We start from the raw sequence: 9,555 nt of genomic DNA, 5'->3' as shown, positions 1-9,555 counted from the left end.
TCGGCTCGGATCAGATATCAGATCCTAGACCCTATGGTGATGAATAATGACATAAATAACACCAGATTCTGCCTTTAACACAATCCTGTGCCGCTACACTCAAGCGCCATCAAAGAAATCTTTCCACGTTTTGTCAGCTGGTGAATGTGTGCAAACTAGAGGGATCTTTAACTTTCAGCATATGCCACCCAAGAAATGTGCACCACAGCAGACATTTAACACTTTTATTAAAGAATTAATTTATTTGATATTAGACATTAAAGAGCACAAGTCTAAAGAAAATAAAATATGTACAGCAATATAAAATTAAACAAAACATTACATAAAAACAGAAGCAGAAAGGAGAGAAACAAGCAGAAAGGAGAGAAACAAAAATAACAAAGAAAACAGCACATCAGAAAAGGAGTCCAAATTCATTGTGTGCCAAAAGCAGCACAAAGGGAGATCCACTCTTCATCTTCTGTAACACTGACTGGTAAATGCAAAGCCAAAGCACAGACTATATCAAAGAAAAACGTAATTTAACTTTGCCAGTCCAATTGAGATGAGGGAGAATGGTCTTTGGTGTCAACTCGACTCATCTATTGGCCTGTGTAACAGAAAAGCCGATACGTGGAGGGCAGAAACCAGGCCATCATCCATTTACTGACAGACCCATCCTCTAAATGAAATGATAGTAATGGAGTTCCATACTGAAATCACCTGGAACTCTAAATAAGATATGCAATACAGAACACACACATATACTTTGGAAGAAAATATTTACCAGCACCACAGCAAATACTTAACTTTCTCCTGGAGGCAAAAGGTTGCATGCCAAAAAGGCCTGTGGAACAAGGTAAAAAGAAAAAAACACATCTGCTCTATACCTGAAGCCACAAGAGCATTCTTCACTGAAGAGTGAGTTACCAATCTGACAATGTGTGGCAGAGTACATTGGGAGGGCAAATCACCTATTTTACAACACAATCTGGGGGAGGGTCTTCTTAAATGGCAATAACCAGTGCTGAAGAACTAAAGCCATGCTTGAATACATTTTCCAAAGAAAGTCAAACCGAAAATGACAGATTGTATATTAGGATTCTCACATTTTCTGTGAACAGAAATCTGAAACAGAAAAGCTTAGGCAGAATAACTCACATTTTGGATAGTGAACCACAGTCTTCGATAAAGCGTCACAAAATATCCCATCTTAGCACAATGAAAGCAGTGGCAAAACAAGTTAATACCAATAGTGTTGTAATCAAAGATCAACTGCCCTTTTCTTCAACCATCCCAGCAGCAGCATGGCTGCATATTATTGCCTCTTCATACCAGGAAGTGCCTCCTGTACTTAGGAATACTCCGTTTTTAGTGGCTGTAAAACAGCTCTGTATTAAAGTGTAACCATGTCAGTTGGCTAGGCAATTTTCACAAAAGTGATGTTGCACTGACAGCAAGTCACAAGGTTGTACAAGACGGGAAGAATTGAAACCAATATGACAGGGCTTTGAAATATGTGAAAGAAGGCACCACTTGTACATGGAGTTAAAGCAGCAAATTATTCATGATTTCCAGAAATATGCCCCTCCCTGTTGTTGGGGTAAACCTCCTCTGCTAAAAAGCTCTTGTTTCAGTTCTCCACGATAGTGTAGTGATCATTCTCTTTGTCAGTTATGCTCTCCTTGTATCTGGCTGGCTTCAGAAGACTCCGACTTGGACCTCCATCCTGTTGCTCATTGGAATATTCAACCAAGCTGAAGGACTTCTTCATCTAGAAAACAGGAAAAGAGACAGTAAGTGCACAAAGAACTACTCTAGAACTTCATAAAAGAAAAACTGTCAAACAGGTCTCTAAGACACCTACGTAACCTAGATTTCCTACAAAAACACTTACAAAACTGGAAAAGCCTTAGTTTCTGAATATCCATTCACTTCTTGTCTATAAAATATTGATTCCACTTAACCTCACTTCTGAATTTTTTCTTGTTGCTCAGAAAAACACCTTCCAGGTGAAATGTCCCCCCACAACCTTTACTTTCTTGACTTACTTTCAGCCCTAAATTCAGTAGTGTGTCCTATAGCATCAGTAACACATACTTTCTTTTGTATAATCATTAAAAAACAGTAAATGAACGAAGTCAGCAACAGAAGTAAATTGTGAAAAAGAAAAACTGCATCAGCAACATCCATGTTGGAATTATAAAGTTCATAACCAAACAGAAAAGTCATTGGCCAGCCCTATTTCATACCCTTTTCCAACAACAAGGACCTTATTGCCAAGTACTCACTGTGACGCCCGTGCCCTGGCCCAGCAATCAAGGAACCTCAACCTTCACCACTAACAGTGAGTGGCGTCCATATAGGGGAAGGATAATAAATATAAATACAGTAAAGTACAATTTCCCTTAAGAGCCCACAGAGATCACAGTCTGGGGCTGGTTTCTCCCTTTCTCTCCAGGTCCCCAAATAAGACTCCCCCCACTGGCACAGCTATAGTGCTTCGTGTCCCTGCCCAGGTAGCTGACACACACACACACACACACACACACACACACACACACACACACACACACACAGATAAGAGGTATATACAACCACACAGACACTCCTGGAGAAGGCTGGCACAGGTTCTCCAGCTGTGCCCCTTTTTTGCCCAGTCTAAAAGGTAGTACAGCTGCCACTACCCACTAATATTTATCAGCTACTCAAAGGCCCTTACAAGGGTGTACAATTATTACTGTGCAATATTATTATCCAAATGGTAAGTGTGACCTAACAGTCAAGACTTATTTGGAGTGACTTGGTACAGCATCACTATATACATGCAATGTACTCCTAGAGCTTAAATTATCTCTACACAAAACAGCCACAGTAGAAAGGTTTAAAAATATTTAATAATAAATAAAAATACAAGACAATATGTCTTACTACACAGTGGTAGTCAAGAGCTCAGAGAACACAGAGAAATACTTAAAATGCCACCGTGGGAAAGTTCTAACATCATAGAAAAACACTGTCTTTCTAAGAGAAAACAGTTCTAAAATAAACGTACATAAAGAAACAGGCAGTGCTGGTGGTGGTGGATGTTCTCAACACAAAATGCTCTGAGCTCTCTGATACTCTCTCTAAATTGATAACATGGAGCCGCTTCACATGACATTCTTCACACTTCTCTGGTGTTCCCAGGGTAACAAAATAGAAGTTATGTCCTTACCATAACGTTCCATGTGGAGTGTTCATCTCGCCTTTGTTCTTACACCTGGGTTCGGAGCCGATCCTCGGCTCTGTGTCGGCCGCTTGGCAAAGCTCTGCATCGAGAAGAAGCTAGAGACCAACCTAACTCCCACAATCCCCCTCTGCCATTACCTCAGATCTAGTTTGCAAGCAAACCAGTAGAGAACAGAAGAGAGCATAACACATTCATGCCAAACAAGAATTAACCTATTTACATAGCATAACAACTGCTCAAGGCAGAAGCAGGAGAAACAAACCAGGCACCTAAACTGGACGTTCTTCCTGAGGGTGGGAATGTAAGAACAAAGGCGAGATGAACACGCCACACGGAACGTTATGGTAAGGACATAACTTCTATATGTGAGAGTGTTCGATCTCGCAGTTTGTTCTTACACCTGGGTAGCGTCCCTAGCTCCATGTTCCTGAGGAACTCAGGGAAGAACGTTCCTGAGCACAGTGGAACCAAAGGTTGCACTGTCCCTAGAAATCCTGTCTACTTTGTAATGAGAAATGAAGGTATGTGGTTTAGACCAAGTGGCAGCCGCACAAATAGTGTCTAACGGTAGGCGAGCTGCATGAGCCAGGGATGTAGATACTGATCTTGTAGAGTGCCCTTTGGGCTTGACAGGTAACGTTTGCTCAGAGGCAGTATAAACAAAAATAATACAATCAGAAAGCCATTTGGACAGGGTTCGTTTTGTAACTGCCATACCTTTCTTGCTGTCTGAGAAGGCTACAAAGAGCTTGTCTGTTTTTCTGAGATCCTTTGTTCTTTCCAAGTAAAATCTTAGTTGTCTATGAACATCTAACTTGTGCAACATATATTCCAACTTATTGGAGTGGTTCTTGAAAAAGGTGGGTAGTTCAATGGACTGATTAATATTATTAACGGAGCAAACTTTGGGAAGAAAGGATGGATTAGTGCGAAGAGATACTCTGTCAGGGTGAAAAATTAAATAGGGATGTTTAACTGAAAGAGCTTGAAGCTCCGATACCCGCCTGGCCGATGTGAGAGCCACCAGAAAAAGGGTCTTCCATGACAAAAACTTCAAAGGACAGGAAGAGGCTGGTTCGAAAGGTGGTAGCATCAGCTGTGACAAAAGAAGGTTCAAGTTCCAAGGTGAAGTAGGAGTTCTAACTGGTGGTCTAATATGGAACGATCCTTTTAGAAAGGCCTTACAAAGTCTGTGAGCCATAATAGGAGCCCCACTTTCTCCCACATGAAAGTTTGATATGGCAGCTAATTGCACTCTAAGTGGCAGGAGAAGCCCCTTGGTGGAACAATTTGGTTAAAAACTCCAAGACCTTATTCAGAGGAGCTATTAAGGGATCCAATTTTTGTGTAGTTGCCCAGTGCACAAAACGCTTCCATTTACTGGTGTAAATCCTTGTAGTGGATGCTTTATGAGAAGCCACCAGAATATTTTGAACTGCAGGAGTTAGAAGATCAGACCTGGCTAAGAAGGGAAGCGGAGCAGCCAAGCTGCTAGTCTGAGGGAGAGAAGCGACGGGTGGAGAGCCCCTGATGAGTGGGTCAGTAGATCCGGCTCTGGGTCCAGGATCCAGGGTTCCCGCATTTGGTGTGCTAGAAGAAAGGGAAACCATATTTGACGAGGCCAGAATGGGGCAATGAGGATAATAGTCCTTTGCAGGTTGCTGGCTTTCTGTAGAAATTTTGAAATCAGGGGAACAGGAGGAAAAGCATACAGGAGACCCGGGGGCCAATCGTGAACCAGAGCGTCCCTTGGGACTTCCCCTGGAGGGGGTAATAGGGCAAAATAGCTTCTGCATTTGGCGTTCATTGGAGACGCAAACAGATCGCAGGAAGGCTGGCCCCACTTGCGAAAAATTTCCTTCGCAACTGACTGAGGGACCACTCGTGAAGTAACAGGATGGCTCTGCTCAACCTGTCCACTATGACGTTGGATAACCCCGGGATGTTCGTTGCTATCAGAAAGCGACCCGTGGACTCCGCCCATTGCCAGATTCTCATGGCCTCTCTGCATAGTTGATAAGACTTGGTTCCCCCTTGCTTGTTTATGTACCAGACTACAGACATGTTGTCCGTCTGGACTGCAATTGTCCCTAGAGGAAGAAGGGGAGCAAAGTGTTGCAACGCTAGAAACACTGCCCTCAACTCTAGAACATTGATGTGCAGATTGCATTCCAAATTGGTCCATTCGCCTTGGACTGTCTGTCCCTGAAAGATGCCCCCCCACCCTATCAGGGAAGCGTCCGTGGTCACCGTTGCTGTAGGAGTGGGCAGCACAAATGGTCTTCCGTTGGAGAGATTGCAAGTCCGGAGCCACCAAGCCAGGTGTGATTTGCATATGTTTGTGATATGAATTTCGTGAGTCAGGGGTAACTGTTGGAACGACCATTGTGCAAACAGTAGCCATTGAAGAACCCTCATGTGCAGTCTTCCCAAGGGTATCGCAATGAGAGAAGCTGCCATGAGACCCAAGACCTTCAGAACCAGTTTCGCTGGGGATTTTCTGGATGATAGAAGAAGAGATATATGGTTTTGCAGTGAGGCTATCCTTTCTGGAGGAAGCCGTAGAATTAGGCAACGCGTATCCAATTCTGCTCCTATGAATGAGATATGCTGCGATGGCTGTAGTAAAGATTTTTCGAAATTTACGGAAATTCCGAGATGAAGACAAAGTTGCAGTGTGTAATCCCTGGCCTGAATCAGTCGACGCTCGGTGGTGGCAGAAAGGAGCCAGTCATCCAGATACGGAAACACCTGGAATCCCAGGCGCCTCAAGTGAGACGCTACCACTGCCATACATTTGGTGAAAACCCTGGGGGCTGAGGTCAGACCAAAGGGCAGGGCCCGAAACTGAAAGTGACTGGCTCCCAGCCGGAAGCGCAAGTGATCCCTGGACGCCCTGGCCATTTTGATGTGGTAGTAAGCGTCCTTCAGATCTATTGAGCACATCCAGTCGTCCTTCTGTAAGAATGGAAGGATCGATTGAAGCGTGACCATCCGGAACTTTTCTTTCTTGATAAAGGTATTGAGTTTGCTTAGGTCCAGAATTGGCCTCCAGTCCCCTGTCTTTTTTGGAACTAAAAAGAACCTTGAGTAAGTTCCGAATCCTCTTTGGTCCGCTGGGACTGGTTGGATGACTCTTTTTTTCTAGCAGCTTTGAAATTTCTGTAGCTGCAGGACCTCGCAGATGGGGCGGCACATCTGGGAGTCTTTTCTGTGGAAATGGGGGTAATAGGAAGGGAATTTTGTAGCCTCTGGTAACAACGCTTTTTACCCAATTGTCTGATGTAAGATTTTGCCAGGCCTGAGGGTATAAAGCTAAGCGACCCCCGACTGCCTCCAGAGCAGGACAGTCGGGTCTCCTCTCAGGAGTGCTGGAAAGGTTTCCCGGGGAGTGTATCCCTGTCACCTTGGTTTTGCGGACCCTCTGCCGCCAGGGCGACGTCTTCCACCTCTGCCCCCTCCTCTGCCTCTGGAGGGGGTATCACCCTGTGCGCCTGGGAAAGAACCCTGGGGTTTTCGAAACCACATTTTTCCACCACGTTGCCCTTTGGTGTACGGTCTGGATGGGGTGGAAAAACGGACTCCGACAGCAGACAGAGTCTTTCCCTCTTGCTCACACCGGGTAAGGGTCTCCTTTACTTTGGGGCCAAAGAGAGTGGCACCATCAAATGGGGCGTTAGTAAAGGAAGACTTGAAGGCTTCCGCAAATGAACATAAACGCATCCAGGATTGCCTACGAAGAGCAATCGCTGAAGCCGCTGCCATACTCGATCCTTCAGCTGCGTATGAGATCAGCCTCATTGACGAGTTTACAATAGATGTAAGGGTATTGAGATGTGCTGTAACTTTCTCTGAGACAGCAGCATCTGTAGTACCCTGGAGGGTATCTCCCAACTCTTTGATTAGATCCCTCTGTAGCCGTGTGAAATGGGTCAGATAGTTCAGGGATCGCATAGAAAAAGCCGCTGAACTAAAAATGCGCTTCCCATATATGTCCATAGTCCTAGAATCCCTGTTAGGTGGATGGACAGATGAGGAAGATTCAGACATCTCCTTTTTCGTGGCAGCTGCCACCACCATAGCGTCCACTGGCACTCCCTTTGTCAGATCAGCCTTATCTTGGGGGGCAGTAATATATTTGTTAGGCTTTCTAGGAACTGGCTCCACCGTGTCAGGTGTCCCCCACGCCCTCCGAGCAATCAATTCCATCAATTCATCGAAGGGCGGAGTGACCCAGGAGGAGGAAGGGCGAGCACCGAATGCCTTCAGCAAGACTGACTCATCCTCAGAAGGGGGGAGGGATTGCCAATCACCTCTCTGCTTTAGGATCTCCAGGATGTCAGAAAAGGAGACATCCTCTGAGGGTGACTTTGGGGACCCTTCTGACTCATCTAAGTCAGTGTCCGATGTCAATGATTCTTGTGGAGAATCTAAGTGTCTCCTCTTACACAATCTTTTCCTCGGAACTTCCTCGGGGGGGGGGGGGGGCATCCGAAGAAGCCTCCGAGGAAGAGGGGGCACCCTCTAGGGGTGGCTGAGACACTGGTGCTCGACGCTTAGATGTAGTCGTGGGTGCAGAGGAGGATAACGGCCCTTTATGGGAAGGAGAAGCTGTTTCTGCTGAAGTGGTTGTCTGAACAGACAACACCTTCCTCAGGAGTTCGAAGGCCCCCGGGTCCCGAGTCGAGGCATCCCCCGGTTCCGAAGAAGTCGGAGGAATTCCCGAGACAGGCACCGAAGGCATCGATCCCGAGGACGGAGCAGAGTCTATCCGAGCCGATGCCCCGAGAGGGAGTGTCGGAACCGAAACATCGGTCCGACTCTCAGTCCCGGACCCAAGGATGGATCTTCGGCTCCGAGACTCCGGTACTGGATCCGACTGAGTCGAGGTGAACGGTACCGACAGAGAAAAAGACGGTTCCGGTACCGAGGGCTCCACAATCAACAGGTCAGCCTCTCCCGGCTCCGAAGACTGGATAGGCCTCGGAGGAGGAACTGGTGGAGATAAGGGAAGGCTTTCAAGTCTCGACACCAACTGGGAGGAGACAGAGATAAGTTTGGACAAGGCTGTATTCTCCATCAATTTCTGCACCACGCGGTCTACATCGGTGTCGGAGAGGGGCCTGGAAGAACGCGAAGGAATCGAAGACGGAGCCGACCTCAAAAGTGCAGGAGGAGGAAGCTCCGTCACCGGTTCCAAGACTCTAGGCTCTGTAACTGACAACAGTTCAACACTCGGCCCCGAAGTCTGTGGAACCGGTGATCGAACTTTGAATGAAGAGCTCGGAGCCGATGACTTTGGCTCCGACGTCTTCGATTCCTTCGAGGATTTAGATGCCTGGTCTGATGCATCCAGAGCCTCTTGGAATGCAGGCTTCAAAAGGCCCCTATCCATAAGTTTCCTGCACCTATCCGTCATGACCCTTCCACTGAAAGAATGACAGATGGAGCAGTCTTCTTGCAGATGGAGAGGGCCAAGACAGTAGACGCAGGAACTATGGTTGTCTGTGACAGACATCTTCTGTCCACATTGGCACCATTTGAAGCCTGATTTAGCCTTTTCTGACATGTTTACAAATTCCAATCCAGAAAAACAGTGAAAAGCCAGTAGTAATGTCTAATCCAGTAAAGAAAGCCAAAGCCAGTAATATTTAGTCAAATCCTGTTATAAAGTCACATCCAGTAGTCAACTCCAAAAAAGTTAGGGTGGGGTAGGCCCCGAGGGAATAACCGAAAGTATATAAAATTTATATACGGAACCGAAAAACCCTCGATACACTACTCACACACACAGTCAATCTTTAGAGATTGTATACAAAAAACAATGAAAAAAGTATAAGAAATAATCAATCTTAGCTTTGAGGTGGTCCGAGCTCATCAAAATGATGCGAACGTTGCAGCGGCAAACTAGATCTGAGGTAATGGCAGAGGGGGATTGTGGGAGTTAGGTTGGTCTCGAGCTTCTTCTCGATGCAGAGCTTTGCCAAGCGGCCGACACGGAGCCGAGGATCGGCTCCGAACCCAGGTGTAAGAACAAACGGCGAGATCGAACACTCTCACATCTAGATTTTACAGCTGGTCAGAAACCAGAGCAATAAAGGACATTTATACATGCAAATTCTAGTCATTAACTCTGGTCTTAAAACAATAGGCAGGATTCCTCCCTCTAGACATACCTGCTCCGAAATTTGACATCAAAGACGGTCATAAAATGCTTGATTAAGATTTCTTACAGCAGAGTGCACGGTTACATTTTTGCAGTTCAATATCCAATGCAGTCTTTTCACATTTAAGTGAACAAGCCTGTGGCTTACATTACTATTTACAAATGACAGAATTATCTA

General features: G+C 45.8%; 1 protein-coding gene across 1 annotated transcript in view; it reads right to left on the bottom strand.

Moving 5' to 3' along the window:
- Positions 1-210: 210 nt before the first annotated feature.
- CDCA3 (cell division cycle associated 3) overlaps positions 211-9,555 on the bottom strand; it is a gene marked incomplete in the record, with an annotated part of 365,174 nt that continues 355,829 nt past the window's right edge. Inside the window, 1 exon segment of the mRNA XM_044079607.1 lies at positions 211-1,753. Coding sequence (XP_043935542.1) covers positions 1,613-1,753 — 141 coding nt within the window.

This window comes from Protopterus annectens, chromosome 8.part0, assembly GCF_019279795.1.
Source record: "Protopterus annectens isolate FY-2018-M chromosome 8.part0, PAN1.0, whole genome shotgun sequence".
NCBI lineage: Eukaryota > Metazoa > Chordata > Ceratodontiformes > Protopteridae > Protopterus > Protopterus annectens.
This window is presented reverse-complemented; position numbering and strand designations above follow the sequence as displayed.